Genomic DNA, 16,921 nt, shown 5'->3' with positions numbered 1-16,921 from the left:
GAGTCATAAAGAAATTGCAGATAATGAAAAAGTTGGGGAAATTTACAGCATGTCGGAAACCTCAGACAGCCAGAAGAAATTAAAGAGCTGACTAGGGATAAATCACACAGGTACAATTAAAACTTCCCGCATACCTCCTTCATTTCCAAACTGAGGCACAATCCAATGGAGCTGATGAAAAGTTGAGGTCATGACTCCTCAGGCTGTAATCATTTCTTAACTAACTGCATGTTAAAAATTAGCCAATTCACTGGTCATGCGTAAATGCTGACTTCTTGCTGCTACCTTGCTTTCCTTTGCTCTCTACCAGAAGCACCCATGAAGCAGTTCTGTCTGTAAACAGGCCAAATTGCAACAAGCAGTAAATGGAAAGGTGATGTCCCTTCTCCCACCGCCATCTCTGCAGGTACAGGACCTCTTTTACCATCACCGATGTGGACCGAGCATTAAAATGAGAAAGTGGAGCTACAACGGGTGAATGAAATTGGAGGGTTCTTCGTCCTCAATAAATAACCATTCTGACGGTTTCATTTGATCTCTTTTCAACATTCCAAAGGAGATTTTAAAGGACTGTTATGTTTGATACTAGAATAAGCATTACTTCTGGTGATACTTGTTTTTCAGTAGTGGACTGAGCTTAAAGGTCCATACTCTTAGGTAACCATCTCAGCATGAGCTAACATGTGCTTTAGCTTTAGCACTGCCTTAAACCACTCAACTTTTATTTTTTTACATTCCTCTAGTCACTAAGGCTCCAGGAGGGGAGGAAAAAAAACAAAAAGGGGGGAAAAAGGCAAAATCAAAAATCCTAGACTTTACCAGAATCTATAAGTGCTAACTAATGTGTAACTCTTATTCCAATAGAGTAAATCAGAAAAATACTAAAGAAATAATGTCTATTTCTTAAATAATGAGATTTACAGATCCCACATGATTAAAGACTAGAATGTGAGTTAACGGTTGGCTCCCCTATTCTATAAGCCTACAAAATCCTCTGTAAAGGAAAAAAAGGAAGAGTCCATCACACGCTACATTCTTCCATTTCCTCCAACATAGTTAGATGAAACCAGCAGGTTTAAAAAACATCAACCCAAACATTTACAAGATCTCTCTGCAAAGCAGAAATGCAGAACACAGATTTTACCAGCTAACTTCTACATGTCTGAACCAAACCAAGAGTATCAACAAAGTTATACACAAGTCAATACTAATCTCTGTACCTCTTTGTAGGATGAAGCTACAACCAAATTAGCTCCATATGATTTTGAAATTCTGAGACCTGTCAAGAAATCAAAGTTAAGAGGCACTTTTTTTTTTTTTCCTGGAGATATGGAGGATGCAATTGACATGGTTTCGATTTTGTTCCTACTGACCCCTTGATGATTTCAAGTCCATTTTACACTTCAGAGAATCCAAATGTCATTTTCATTTTATATGTTAAGATTTCACTCTCAACGGGATAAAAATGCTTCTAAGAAAATACTGAGAGTTTCAATCCAGACATCTCTACCATTAAAAACTTAGGTTATATCTAGCTCATGAATCTCAAATCTATTCACCCATAAGATGTAAGACATGGTATCTGATCTGTTTTTGCTTATAATAAAGAGTTCCTAAAGCTCCTAAGTGTTAGATTGGTGTCCAGTATCAAATAAGAACTGTTAAACACAGGCAGAGTTTTATTTACAAGTTCCCAAGAGGCAAATTATCATATATTATCAAATGAGTATTTGAGTGAAGTCAAGAAACATATCTACTATTACTATTCTAAGAGGCAATGATACCCCTGGATCAAGCATCAGAAAATTTGACTTCTAGTGCAGGTTTGCAAATAACTAGGTGTGTGGGCAAATCACGGAAGCTCTCTGAACTTCAGTCACCTTATCTGTTCAAATGGGAATACAGTTGACCCTTGAACAACACAAGTTTGAATTGCATGGGTCCACTTACACGTGGATATTTTTGATAAATACAGTACTATAAATGTATTTTCTCTTCCTTATGATTTTTTTTTCAATGTTTATTTATTTTTGAGAGAGAGTGAGCAGCGGAGGGGCAGAGAGAGAATGAGACACAGAATCCAAAGCAGGCTCCAGGCTCTGAGCTGTCCCCACAGAGCCCAACACGGGGCTAGAACCCACGAGCCGTGAAATCATGACCTGAGCCAAAGTTGGACGCTCAACTGGACTGAGCCACCCAGGCACTCTGTTATGATTTCCTTTATAACATTTTCTTTTTTCTGCTTATTTTATTGTAAGACTACAGTATTTAATACATATACAAAATATGTGTTAATCAACTGTTTATGTTATTGGTAAGGCTTTTGGTCAATAATTAACTATTAGTAAATAAGTTTGGGGGGAGTCAAAAGTTCTATGAACCATTTTTGCCTGCACATGGGGTTAGCGCCCCAACCCCTGCATTATTCAAGGGTTAATTATGGTAAAATAATAGTGAGAATTAAATGAGAAAACACAAGAAATACAGCAGGCTCAAAAATGTTACTTGCCTTTCCCTCTTCATGAGACATGATTCAGATTCCTGGTTGTCATTAATGAGCTGGGTAGCTGTCCTTAGTCAAGTCACCTAACATCTTTAGGCCTCTGTTTCTGCATCTGTAACATTAGAGGGTTGGGACTCAATGATGTCTAAGATCCCCTTCCAGCTGTGGCATGCTATGATTACCGATTCTGGCACTAAATTACTGGCTGACCATGGGAAAGTTACTTCCTTTCTTTAGATCTCACTTTCTTCACCTTCATTTTTTTTAATTTTTTACTTAATGTTTATTTATTTTTGAGACAGAGAGAGACAGAGCATGAACGGGGGAGGGTCAGAGAGAGAGGGAGACACAGTATCTGAAGCAGGCTCCAGGCTCTGAGCTGTCAGCACAGAGCCCGATGCGGGGCTCGAACCCACGGACCGTGAGATCATGACCTGAGCTGAAGTCGGACGCTTAACCGACTGAGCCACCCAGGCACCCCATCCTCACCTTTAAATAAGAGAAGCAGAAAAGTAGACAAGGATGATAACAAGAAATTCATGAAAGAAGGAAAACAAACTGGCCAATGAACACAACTTTATTAGCAATCAAATGCATGTAAAAAACACTGAAACATAATTTCTCTATAAAACAGGCAAGTATTAAAAAGTTTAACAATATCCAGGCTTGGCTAAGTTAGAGGACTACAAGAGCTTTCATTTACCACTCTCAGAAATATAATTTGGACAAGTGTCCAAAGTAACAAAGGTCACTTTGTTAATATGTATAAAAACTGTAAATGTGCCATTCACTTTGATCCAGCAAAGGATCTCACTGCAGCATCATTTACTTTAGTGAAACACTGGAAACAACCTGAATGTCCACTAAGAGAGAGTTAACAAAATATATGATAAATAATCTCATAATGGTATTCTTCACATTCATAAAACTAATGATTTTGCTACATTTTCATGGACACTGAAAGATGATCACAATGAACTAAGTTGAAAAAGCAGGTTGTAGAACAATAGCATGATGCCATGCATATAAAATTTATATTTATATGCACATATGTGTGTGTGTACATATGTGTGTATAATATCTCTCAGAGATGTTTAGATTACTTAGAAGAATGTTAAAAGTGACTATCTGGGGATGCTGTGATTTTGCCTGATTTTTGCTTTCTTTGTATTTTCTATAATGAATATGTATTGCTTTATAAGGCCAAAAAATAAAGCTCATATTTAACTTTTAATATATATATATATTTTTTTTTAATTTTTTTTTAATGTTTATTTATTTTTGAGAGAGAGAGACAGACAAAGTGTGAGTGAGGGAGGGGTAGAGAGAGAGAGAGAGGGAGACACAGAATCCGAAGCAGACTAAAGGCTCTGAGCTGTCAGCACAGAGCCCGATGCGGGGCTGGAACTCACGGACCGCGAGATCATGACCTGAGCCGAAGTCGGACGCTTAACTGACCGAGCCACCCAGGCGCCCCCATATTTAACTTTTAAAAATACATACTACAAAAAACAAAACAAAACAAACTCCATGGCTTTAACAATTATTTTCAGTCAGATAAGCGGTATCTCTTGTTCTTACAGTCTTTGACATCTAACATGTATGTAGTTAAATCATAAGCACTACACTTTATTTGCTTCACTTACACCTGTGCTAAGCACTTTACACATGCCCTTTCTCTAATCTCTCTACAGTGCTGTAAAACCACCTTTATCTTAAAATCCAGCAGGGCTTTTACATTTTAGAAGCTGTTTTCCCCACACTGATATTATTTTGAAAAGCATAAGAAACCCCAAACTGAGATCTTTAAGACCAGAAAACTGTCTTTACTTTTTTTTAAATGTCACTTTGTAAATACAAACAAATTTTATTCTTGGTTATTCCTCCAAATCTCAGAAACACTGCTGCATTTAGGAATTCTAAGCAGACACTAGGAATACACTCAAGATTACCAGAACCCAGGAAAAGCACATAAGAGTGGTATTTAACAAAGTGCATTGCATGATGGGTATAAGATCTGAGCTGGTTATCTGTTGTAGAATGGCCTCAATAGGCAAAGAAACCAGTATACTTAAGAATGAAAAACTGGGGCGCCTGAGTGGTTTAGTTGGTTAAGCCTCCAACTGTTGATTTTGGCTCAGGTCACGATCTCATGGTTTGAGACTGAGCCCTGAGTTGGGCTCTGTGCTGACAGTGCAGAGCTTGCTTGGGATTCTCTCTCTCTCTCTCTCTCTCTCTCTCTCTCTCTCTCTCTCTCTCTCTCTCTCTCTCTCCCTGCCTCTCTCCCACTCACGCATGCTCAGATTCTCTCTCTCCAAAATAACAGACATTTTTTAAAAATTTAAAAAATTTTGGTGAGATGTAATTCATATATGATGAACTGCACATACTTGAAGTGTATCGTCTGGGAAGTTTTGACGATTGTATTTACTACTGAGGCAAAACTCTTCTGAGTTCTGTGAATCATGAGATTTTGTCAGTGTGGCTGGTAGGCGCAGGCGCTTGTACTGGCCTGTGGTGCCAACCACTGTTGCCCCTAATCCCTTGGGATGGTCCTCTCTTCAGCCTCAAGTCGTTTCCTTGCATGAACGCACTGACTGGTACTCAGCTGAAGACTCTAGGAGGACCCTCTGCAGCTCTCCAGAGCTCCTGTGCAGCTTTCACCTTTCTACAACTCTCTCCTGTGAACTCTGGCTGTTTGGGTCTCTCCAGACTCTTAGCTCTGTGTCTTCAACTCAGGGAGTCTGCCAACCTCTGCCTGGATTCCCCCTCCCTGCACCGCAATGTGGAAACTCTCACAGCAGTGGGTTGGGACAATCACGGGGCTCAACTGCATTTACTTCTTACCTTTCAGAGATCACTGTCCTTTGTTGCCTGATGTCAGTGTCATAAAACCACTGTTTCATCAATTTTGTCACTTAAAAAACTTGTCTCAGGTGGGAAGGAAGGTGAATCTAGTCCCTGCTATTTCATCTCAGCCTGAAGTGAAAGCCTTCCAATGGTCCTTACATGCCACTGACTTACATGCTCAAGGGAGAAATCTGGGACTCAACCCTGACACCTCTCTTTCCTCTCTCGTGTCACACAGGCAATCAATCAAGACTTTGTCCTAAATTACTCTCAAATTCAATGACTTCTCTCCCTGACCACTATCTGTACCCTGGTTCTAGGTATTAGTCTTGGCTACTGCAATGACATCCTACTTGGTGTCCCCAGCTCCCCTCCTGCCCCCCTCCAAACCATTCTCCACATGGCCAGAAACTGAATGTGGCTTGTTTAAGCCCTTCAGTGACTTCCCAGTGTTCTTAGGATAATATCCAAAATCCTTACTACAACCTGAGAAGTCTTACATGATACAGCCTTTGTCTCTCTCAGCAGTCACTGTCTGAACTCCAGGCATATTAGCCTTGTCTTTCAGTTCTGCAAAGGCACTATGCTCCTTCCCTTTCCTTCACTCAATTTCCTTCATCTCCCTTTCCTTCACTCAATTAACTCCAACTCATTCTTCATACTTAACTTTTTCTCAGGAGAACGATCACTGCCCACTTGACCCCTGCCCCAGAGTGTAGTTAAAACAATTTTTCAGCAAACAATTATTTGTGTACTGCCTTTTCTACTAGAATGTTAGCTGTGTGACAGCAGGAACCATCTCTGTCTTATTTACTGCTAAGTCCTTGGTACCTAGCACAGTACCCTGAAAGTACACAATAAATATATGCTGTATGAATGTGAGATAATAAAAAATTCTCTGCCCCTGCTTCCTGGCACAGGGCTCCTAAAACTCTTGTGATTTCCTAAGTGGTACGAACCCTAGGAGCATCTTTTGTTCTAATATTTAAGCTTTGACCCTAGCTCCTGACACAGAGTTGCTAAATTCTTAGGCACTTCCTGGGCGATAGCAGTGTTTTTTTGTAACGAGGTGACTCTTGGTGGGTTCCTGTATGGGGGCTGCTCATAAGGTCAAGCCATGATTAGAATCTTGGGATTTTCATTCATACCACTATCCTGTCCAGAGATGGAGAGGGCTGGAAATGGAATGTGATTAAATGTGGTTAAAATTTCCACAAAAATCCCCAAAGTACAGGGTTTGGGGAGCTTCTGGGTTGGTGAACATGTGGAGGTGCTGGGAGAGTGGTTTGTCTGGAGAGGGCATGGAAGCTCTGTGCCCTTCCCACACATCTTGCCCTACGTATCTCTTCCAGCTGGATGTACATCTGTACCCTTTATCATACCTTTCTATTATAAACTGGTAAACAGTATGTAAACTGTTTTCCTGAGTTCTGTGAGGTACTCCAGCAAATTAATCAAACCCAAGAAGGAATTCGTGGGAACATCTAATTTATGGTTGATGATCGGTCACAAGCACAAGTGACAACCTGGACTCGTGACTGGTACTGAAGCGGGAGGGAAGGTACTCTTGTGGGACTAAGCCCTTACCCTGAAGGATCAGACAGTATCTCTAGGGAGTCAGAATTGAGTTAAACTGTAGGACACCCAGCTGGTGTCAGAATTACTTGGTGTGGGGGAAAAAAAACCCCACATATGGTGTCAGAAGTGCTGTGAGTGACAGGAATGTGAGAGTAAAGGAGCAACCCAGGAAGAGTTAAGAGTCAGTTTTCCTTACACAACAAATTAAATGCTATGTCTTAAAATCACAGAATTTTATTTTAATGCTGGAAGAATCTTAGGGGTCTTCTAGTCCAACAACTTCATTTTTCAACTGAGAAAACTGATACCCAAGGTCACACAGCTAAATTAATGATAAAGGTAACACTAAGTAATAATAAAATCTAAAATTTATTGATAGCTTACTAGGTGTCAAACACTATTCTATACATTTTTCTTACTGAGCTAAAACTTTTTTTTAATGTTTATTTATTTATTTTGAGAGAGAGAGAGAGAAAGAATGTGAGCAGGAGAGAGGGGCAGAGAGAGAGGGAGAGAGAGAATCCCAAGCAGGGATTCTCAATGCTGACAGAATAGAGCCCAATGCAGGGCCTGATCTCATGAACTGAACTATAAGAGCATGACCTGAGTGGACATCAAAAGTTGGATGCTTGGGGCGCCTGGGTGGCGCAGTCGGTTAAGCGTCCGACTTCAGCCAGGTCACGATCTCACAGTCCGTGAGTTCGAGCTCCACGTCAGGCTCTGGGCTGATGGCTCAGAGCCTGGAGCCTGTTTCCGATTCTGTGTCTCCCTCTCTCTCTGTCCCTCCCCCGTTCATGCTCTGTCTCTCTCTGTCCCAAAAATAAATAAACATTGAAAAAAAAAAAATTAAAAAAAAAAAAAAAGTTGGATGCTTTACCATAAGAGACTCTTAAATACAGAGAACTGAAGGTTGATGGAGGGGGGAGAGGGGCAGGGGCAGAGGGGAAAATGGATGATGGGCATTGAGCAGGGCACTTGCTGGGATGAACACTGGGTGTTGTTGTATACAAGGGATGAATCACAGGAATCTACCCCCAAAACCAAGAGCACACTGCACATACTGTATGTTAGCCAATTTGACAACAAATTATATTAAAAAAAAAAAAAAGTTGGATGCTTAACCAACTTAGCCACCCAAGTACCCCTGGAGCTAAAATTGCTTTAATGTGAAATTTTTAACTGTACATTTCAATGGCATTTAGTATACTCACAATATTGTGTAACCTCCACCTATATCAAATTCTAAAACATCTGCATCACTCCAAAAGAAAATCTTGTATCCATTAAGCAATCACTCCCCATTTCCCCCTCATCTCCTGTCCTTTCTCCTGATTGGCAACCACCAATCTGCTCTGTCTCTATTGGTTTATCTACCCAGGATGTCTCATATAAATGGAATCATACAACATGTGATCTTTTTGTGTCTGGCTTCCTGGTTAGTACAATGTTTTTGAAATTCATCCACGTTGTACTATGTATCAGTACTTCACTTTTATGGCTGAATAATATTCCCTTGTGTATATATACTATATTGTGCTTCTTATCCACTCATCTGTTAACAGACATTTGGCTTGTTTCCACCTTTCACCTAACATGAATAGTACTGATACGAACATACAGGTACAAGTATTTGAAGTCTTGTCTTCAATTCTACTGGGTATATATCTAATAGTGGAATTGCTAGGTCACTAATTCTATGTTTAACCTTTAGGGAACCACCAACTTTCCACAGTGGCCACATCATTTTACATTTCCACCAGCAATGTATGAGGGTTCTAATTTCACCATATCCTTGCCAGCACTTGTTATTTTCTGTTTTAAAAAAAACTATTTTTGGGGCGACTGGATGGCTCAGTCGGTTGAGTGTCCGACTTTGGCTCAGGTCATGATCTCATGGTTTGTGGATTCGGGCCCTGCATTGGGCTCTGTGCTGTCAGCTCGGAGCCTGGAGCCTGCATCAACTGGCTGCTCACAGATTCTGTGTCTCCTTTTCTCTCTGCCCCTCCCCTGCTGTGCTCTGTCTCTCTCTGTCTCTCAAAAATAAATAAATGTAAAAAAAAAATTTTTTTTTGAACTATTTTTATTATAGCCATCTTAGTGGGTGTGAAATGATATCTCACTACGGCCATGATTTGCATTTCCTTAATGACTAATGATGTTCATCTTTTTATGTGCTTATTGACCATTTGTGTATCTTCTTTGGAGAAATGTCCATTCAAGTCCTTTGCCTATCTTTTAATTGGATTGTCTTTTTGTTGTTGAGTTGTAAAAGTTCTTTATATATTGTAGATACTAGCCTCTTATCAGATATATAATTTACAAAACTTTTCTCCCATTCTGTGGGTTGTCATTTCACTTTCTTGATAATGTCCTTTGATGCACAAATGTCTTTAACTTTAATGAAGTCCAGTTTATCTATTTTTTACTTTGTTGCTTGTATTTTTGGTGTCATATGTAAGAATCTGTAACCAGATCCAAGGTCACGAAGATTCATACTGGGCATTTTACAATCATCATCCAATCTAATCCTCTCAACAACCTATTAAGATATTATAATTAACTCCATTTTAAAGACAAGGAAAATGAGGTTAGAGAGATAACTTGTCAAATTTCAGTAAGTATTAGAACAAGTCTGTTTCTAATGTCCAGGCTCTTACAATTCCCAAGCCAGTTTTTCTCTCCATACTCACAACATGGCATCTTGCTTCTTTAAAAGGGGAATGAGGGACAAGACAGAAGTTATGGCCTTTTTGTAATTTAATCACAGAAGCAGCATTCCACCATTTTTGCTGTCAGTGGATCCAGCCCACAGTCAAAAGAATAAGATCATGCAAGGGCATAAATACAAACAGCAGGGATCAGAGAGACCATCTCAGTCTGCCTACCACACCAGAGTCCTGTTGTAACATCACATATCCCTCCTGGGTGATCTTCTCACTAATGGCTTTAACTAGAATTTATAAGCTTATGATATTCAAAACTCTATTTCCTGAGCACTAGATCCACATATTTAACTATCTCCTGCATATGTCCTCCTAAATTGACTATACATACCCTTAAACAACTGAACTCTCCCATCTTTCTTCTCAAAGGTGATCTTCTTCCTATATTTATCCAAGCCAGAAACCTGAGTCATTTTTTTAAAAACTGAAATATATCTGACAATATAAGTGTGCAAATTTAAGGTGTACACTAAGAGTCATTCTTGACTCCTCATTCTTACTGACCAGAATTCCCTGACCCCAATATAACCAATCAATCACTAAGACTTTCCATTCTACTAACTCAGATTTCTAGGAGCTATCCTTCATTTTCCATTTCCACTATCTTAGTTCAAGGGCTTACCATTTTAGTCTGGCTTATTAAAGAAACCTAATTTGTTTCTCTGTCTCTACCTTATTCCTTTTATTACCAATCCATCTTCTACCGTGTTGGCCAAGAGGTATTTTTAAGAATGTAAATAGGATCACACAAAATTTCCCATATGCTCCCATAATGATAACGACACTTAATAGTTTTTAAGCACTTTTTAAGTGCCAACACTACGCTAAGGTTTTTATAAACAATATTGTGTCAAATCATAAAAACAACACTCTGAGGTAAAAGCCCTGAAAGTGTAGTCAGGAAACTCCTAAGGATCCTAGGGATCGCTAAGCATCTTTCAGGGAGTCCATGAATCCAAACCTATATGTACAATACTAAGATGCCTTTTTCACTCATTCTCTCACAAGTGACCAATGAAGTTTTCTAGAGCTTACCCAACATATGAAAGCAGAAGCAGATATGAAAATCTTTTTTCAAGCTTTTATCAAGCTGACAGTAAAGAAATTGGAAAAAATACAAAAATGCCACACTCTTCTCAATATTTTTTGTTTGGAAAATAGTTATTCTTCATAAAAATGTTATTTATGTGAATATGTAATGGATTTATTCCTATTTTAAAATTCATTAATTAAAAAAAATTTTTTTAGGGGCACCTGGGTGACTTAGTTGGTTGAGTGCCAACTAAGTTGGCTCAGGTCATAATCTCACCGTTCATGGGTCTGAGCCCTGCATCAGGCTCTTTGTTGACAGCCTGGAGCCTGCTTCAGATTCTGTGTCTCCCTCTCTCTGCCCCTCCCCTACTCATGCTCTGTCTTTCTCTGTCTCTCAAAAATAAATAAATGGTAAAAAATATTAAAAATTAAAACATACAATTTTTAAGAGAGAAAGAGAGCACAAAGGGGAAGAAGGGCAGAGGGGGAGGGGGAGGACAATCTTAAGCAGGCTCCACACTCAGTGCAGAACCCAATATGGGGCTCAACCCCACAACCCTGGGATCATGACCCGAGCTGAAATCAAGAGTTCGATGCTCAACTGACTGAGCCACCCAAGCGCTCCCATTAATAAATACTTTTAAATTTTCTCAGTTTTAATTTCTGCAACAGTAAATATAGACCTAACCCCCACACACAAGAGCTCTTTGGGGTCACCATGAATTTTTAAGAGTTTAAAGAAGTCCATGGGGCACTTTGGTGGCTAAGTTGGTTAAGCATCAGACTCTTGGTTTTGGCTTAGGTCATGATCTTGTGGTTTCATGAGTTCAAGCTCTGTGTGGGGCTCTGCATTAGCAGCACAGAGCCTGCTTGGGATTCTCTGTCTCCCCCCCTCTCTGCCCCTCCCCACTTGAGCTGTCTCTCTCTCAAAATAAAATAATAAACTTAAAAAAAAAAGTCCTGACTCCAAGAAGTTTGAGAACCACTGTTCTAAGGTTATTATCTCCATTCTACAAATGAAGAAACTAGGGCCTAGAGAGTTAAGTAACTTGCCTAAGTGGTAGACTGAGGTCCATAATAAATCTGTATGACCCCCAGAACCCAAGCTCTTAATCACTATATTGCTCTCATCTGTTACTATTTATCATCTGGCTCCTACCTACTTATCTCCAAGTTAATGTTCTTTCCCTTATATTATTCTCAGGCCATCATTTCTTTCTACTAGCCTTAGTTTCCTTAAATAAGGCCCTTCTTAAGCTATATTTTGAAAAAGCAATTCCTACAAGTTGTTCAGTACAATAAGACAGTATACTCTCCCAAAGCTTTCTTTAAACCAAACTTATACTTTTCAACCTATCAAATACAGATATAATTCCTTGGATCTGACTTAAGAACTTCTTAAAAACAAATCTCACAAAATATCCACAGTGATGCCAATGATTATACTAATTTCCCAGGGTACATGTTTGGAACCATGAAACAGGGACTTAAAGTCATTGCTCACATGTTTTACTTTAGTTACAATATATTCATTTCTACAAAAGGCCTAAGAACTGAAAAAGAAAAACTATGCTGGACAGTGAGCCACTAAAGATTGTGTATAGTGCTTCAGTGATAACCTAAACCTTCACAACAAAGATGCCCAGACAAACTCTTTTTCCTCAGGCATCTTCACAGCCATGCAGTTCCCTCGTCATGTTGGCTTTTCTTTCTAGATGACTGGGGAATGAGACAAAGATTCATTTTCCCATGATGTAGTTCCAATCCCCATGAAGTTATTATTTTTTTTAATGTTTAAAACTATTTCTCAGAAGAAACCTATCTAGTAGACTCCACTGTTTCTAAATATAATCCACTGCACAGGGTAGATTGCCCATTCAGGGTCAAACTGTAAGGTCTATAAGCACAGCCCTCATCTAAGTCATTCATTATCCAGCTGAAATCAATGGTTCCAGTATAATTCCCTATGGTTTCCACATCCCACCCAAACAACTTTTCTCTATTCTAGTAATTCTCCATTGCTTAGATCTTCTATTTCCATTTTATATGATGAATTCACTCTATATTTCTTATATCACTACCCATAATGGTTTCCACACACATACAAAAGGATGTCTTCTGCTTATATATTTAAGTGGTACCCAAGTTTTAATTACTAACGTGAAATTAAAATCTTCCTTATCCTTTCCTTTCCAATTCTAAAATAATTATACACATCAACTCAGTTATTCGATCACTATGCAAGTTTTTTTGTCATATAGTGCCCAAGTTAGTCAACAGTTAAAAATGCTTTGGTTTTTCAAGAGAAGTGGTTTTCCAAGGACTTTCACATGACAAGTGATAACACATTTAAAAATGCACCACTCAATAAGGTTTTCAGAAAACTTACACATCAAATCAGGAAACCAGTGAGTTGCAGAAAACATACGCTCGCTTTGTCCATTTGAATTTTTTCCATTATGTAACCAATAATGATAGTCTGGTATTCTCGTAAGGAAGAAGTAGGGGAAGAAAAGAATTCAGCCAGCCCAAGTCACACTATTAATTTAATATTTATTTCTAAGATACTGCAGCTTTGACATTATCACAATCCAAATTAAAATGACAGGGGTGGCATTAACAAAAAAGGAAAATACTGCTAGACTGAACTACACTAAAATTCAAAACTTCTGTTTAAATTGGAGAAATATGAATATGGATTATATGTCAGATAATCATATTGTATTATGTCAAATTTTTTGAGTGTGTTAATTATATGGCAGATACATAAGAGAACATCCTCACTCTTTTAAAATAGTACTGAAGTATTTATGAGGTGTCATAGTGTCTGCAGCTAGCTCTCAAACAGTTCAAGAATAAAACAATAAACTTAAAATTATATGTGGAAAAACAAAGCAAATGTTAAACGGTGAATAGGTGAAGGGTATCGTAAGTATCGTACTATTCTTGAAATATTTTAAAGAGATTTGAAACTTGACAAAATATAAAATTGGGAGGAAAAAACAAACTTCGGTTCATTAAAATATACCATGAAGAAAATCAAAAGGCAACCCCCATGTTTATAGCAGCACAATCAACAATAGCCAAAGTATGGAAAGAGTCCAAATGTCCATCGATGAATGAATGGATAAAGAAGATGTGGTATATATATACAATGAAGTATTACTCGACAATCAAAAAGAATGAAATCTTGCCATTTGCAACTACGTGAGTGCAACTGGAGGGTATTATGCTAAGTGAAATTAGTCAGAGAAAGACAAAAATCATATGACTTCACACATATGAGGACTTTAAGAGACAAAACAGGTGAACATAAGGGAAGGGAAACAAAAATAATATAAAAACAGGGCGGGGGACAAAACAGAAGAGACTCATAAATATGGAGAACAAACTGAGGGTTACGGGAGGGGTCGTGGGAGGGGGGATAGGATAAATGGGTAAGGGGCACTAAGGAATCTACTCCTGAAATCATTGTTGCACTATATGCTAACTAATTTTGATGTAAATTTTAAAAAATAAAAAATAAAATTTAAAAAAAATTAAAAAAAAAAAAGAAAGAAAATCAAAAGGCAGGGGCACCTGGGTGGCTCAGTCAGTGGAGTGTCCGACTTCAGCTCAGGTCATGATCTCACGGTTTGTGTGTTTGAGCCTCACGTCGGGCTCACTGCTGTCAGCCTGTCAGCGCAGAGCCTGCTTCAGATGCTCTGTCCCCCTCTTTCTGCCCCTCCCCCACTTGCGCTTGCCCCAAAAATAAAATAAATATTAAAAAAAAAAAAAGAAAATCAAAAGGCAAGCCATAGAAAGGAATATTTTTTTCTTTTTTTTTTTAAAGTCAACATTATTTTTATTTTTTTCAATATATGAAGTTTATTGTCAAATTGGTTTCCATACAACACCCAGTGCTCATCCCAAAAGGTGCCCTCCTCAATACCCATCACCCACCCTCCCCTCCCTCCCACCCCCCATCAACCCTCTGTTTGTTCTCAGTTTTTAAGAGTCTCTTATGCTTTTGCTCAGAGAGGAATATTTGTAACTTATGTAACTGACAAGAATGCATATCTGGGATATGTTAGCAATACTTGCAAATCAATTTTTAAAAGACTGACAATCCAATTTTTAAAGATGGACAAGAGATATGAAACACTTCACTGAAAAGGTTATCCAAATGACCAACGAACATATGAAAAGGTGCTCAACCTCATTGATCATTAGGGAAATGCAAATTAAAGATACAGTGAGATGCCATTCTACCTATTAGAATGTTTAGAATTTAAAAGGCTTGAGAATATGCCTGTTAATAAGGATTTGGAGCATATGAAATTGCCAATGAGCTTGTAAACTGGTATAACCATTTTGGAAAACTGTTTGGAAGTAGTATCTATTAAATCTAACCATATCTATACCCATAACCCAGCAATTCTACTCCTAGTTATATATACAACAAAAATGCATATACCAAATAGGGGCATATACCATGAATGCTCAGAGTATTTATTTATAATTACCAAAAGCTGGAAGCACTCCAAATGTTCATGGTCAGCAGCTTGAAAACATTGTGTTGTATCCTTGCAGTGGTATACTACACAGTAATGAAAATAAATAAAAGAGGCCAGACACAAAAGAGTATGTAACTTGTAATTTCAGTTACATACAGTTCAAAAACAAAATTCTTTCATGATATTATGTAATAGTGCTTGCCTTTGGGGAAGGGGCAGGTAGTCAGTGGAAGAGGAATGAAGAAGGCTTTACATAGTTGAAAGATTCCATTTCTGTCTCTTTTTTTAAGTTTATTCATTTATTTTGAGAAAGAATGAGAGACGGAGCAGGGGAGAGGCAGAGAGAGAGGGAGAGAGAATCCCAAGCGGGATGCAGAGCCCAATATGGGCTGGAACGCATGAACTGAGAGATCATGACCTGAGCTGAAATCAAGAGTCAGAAACTCAACCAACAGAGCCACCCAGGTGCCCCAGAGAAGTTCCATTTCTTCATCTGTTCTGGGTTGTGGCTACATGGAAATACTAATTTTATGAACATTCATTAAGCAGTAAATTATAATTTATGTACTTTTCTGTATGTATGTTATACTTCCATTTTAAAAAGTTTATTAGGGGCACCTAGTTGGCTCAGTTGGTTAAGCGTCTGACTCTTGATAGTGGATTAGGTCACGATCTCGCAGTTCGTGAGTCTGAGCCCCACATCAGGCTCTGCGCTGACAGCTCAGAGCCTGCTTGGGATTTTCTCTCCCTTTCTTTCTGCCCCACCCCACTAGTGCTCATGCTCTCTCTCTCTCTCAAAAATAAATAAATAAACTTAAAGAAAATTTTTTAGGGGTGCCTGAGTGGCTCAGTCGGTTAAGCGTCTGACTTTGGCTCAGGTCATGATCTCATGGTTCGTGGGTTCGAGCCTTGAGTCAGGCTCTGTGCTGACAGCTCAGAGCCTGGAGCCTGCTTCGGATTCTGTGTCTCTGTCTCTCTCTGCCCCTCCCCCACTCACACTCTGTCTCTCTTTCTCAAAGATAAACATTATAATTTTTTTTAATATTAAGTAAAATAAAAAGTTTATTAAAGAACAAAAATTGTCACAGTGGAATTTTTAAAAAATTTTTTTTAATGTTTATTTATTTTTGAGAGAGACAGAGACAGAATGCAAGTGGGTTAGGGGCAGAGAAAGAGGGAGACACAGAATCCAAAGCAGGCTCCAAGCTCTGAGCTGTCAGCACAGAGCCCGACGCAGGGCTCGAAGTCACCAGCTGTGATGTGAGATCATGACCTGAGCTGAAGTCGGACGCTCAACCAACGGAGCCACCCAGGCGCCCCTGGAATATTTTCATAGCCTGAATCTGAGGTCTCATTTTACTTCCCAACCAAAGAGCTGCAATTTCATTTAAGACTGACATACACTCAAACAGGTCTTTGTTCCTACTGAGTAGTTAATACTAAGAAATATAGTTTTCTAACTACAAGAAAGAAGGGCTGAAAGCATACAGGTGGACAAAATGTTGGTCAATGTTGGCTTATGAAAAGATGCCTCTCTGCCAATTAGGTCATCTCTTGCCCTTGACCCAGCAAGTTACTACTCTATTTATTCCCAAATTTCTACTTTCGGAAGAACATGCTAAGGATGGGAAATGAAGTATCACAACTTTCTCCTTTCTATATGTCACTTACTTAAAATGACCAATTGTCATTAATGGATCCAGTCATTTTTATTTAGAAACAGTCCATAAAAGAGTTTA

At 38.8% G+C, this 16,921-nt stretch overlaps 1 protein-coding gene across 4 annotated transcripts in view; it reads right to left on the bottom strand.

Annotated features, from left to right (window-relative positions):
- Nucleotides 1-16,921, bottom strand: part of LIN52 (lin-52 DREAM MuvB core complex component) — a 109,863-nt gene that overhangs the window by 68,510 nt on the left and 24,432 nt on the right. The window contains exon 6 of one of the 4 annotated variants that reach the window (XM_042990108.1): nt 2,513-2,615. The exons of the other annotated variants lie outside the window; for them this stretch is intronic. Coding sequence (XP_042846042.1) covers nt 2,596-2,615 — 20 coding nt within the window. The 3' untranslated portion in view covers nt 2,513-2,595. Of the gene's footprint in view, nt 1-2,512; nt 2,616-16,921 lie in introns of those variants that run through there. 4 annotated transcript variants of the gene reach the window in all.

The sequence above is a fragment of the Panthera tigris genome, chromosome B3, assembly GCF_018350195.1.
Source record: "Panthera tigris isolate Pti1 chromosome B3, P.tigris_Pti1_mat1.1, whole genome shotgun sequence".
Taxonomy (NCBI): Eukaryota; Metazoa; Chordata; class Mammalia; order Carnivora; family Felidae; genus Panthera; species Panthera tigris.
The sequence above is the reverse complement of the archived record's forward strand: the minus strand, read 5'-3'. Positions and strand labels throughout refer to the sequence as shown.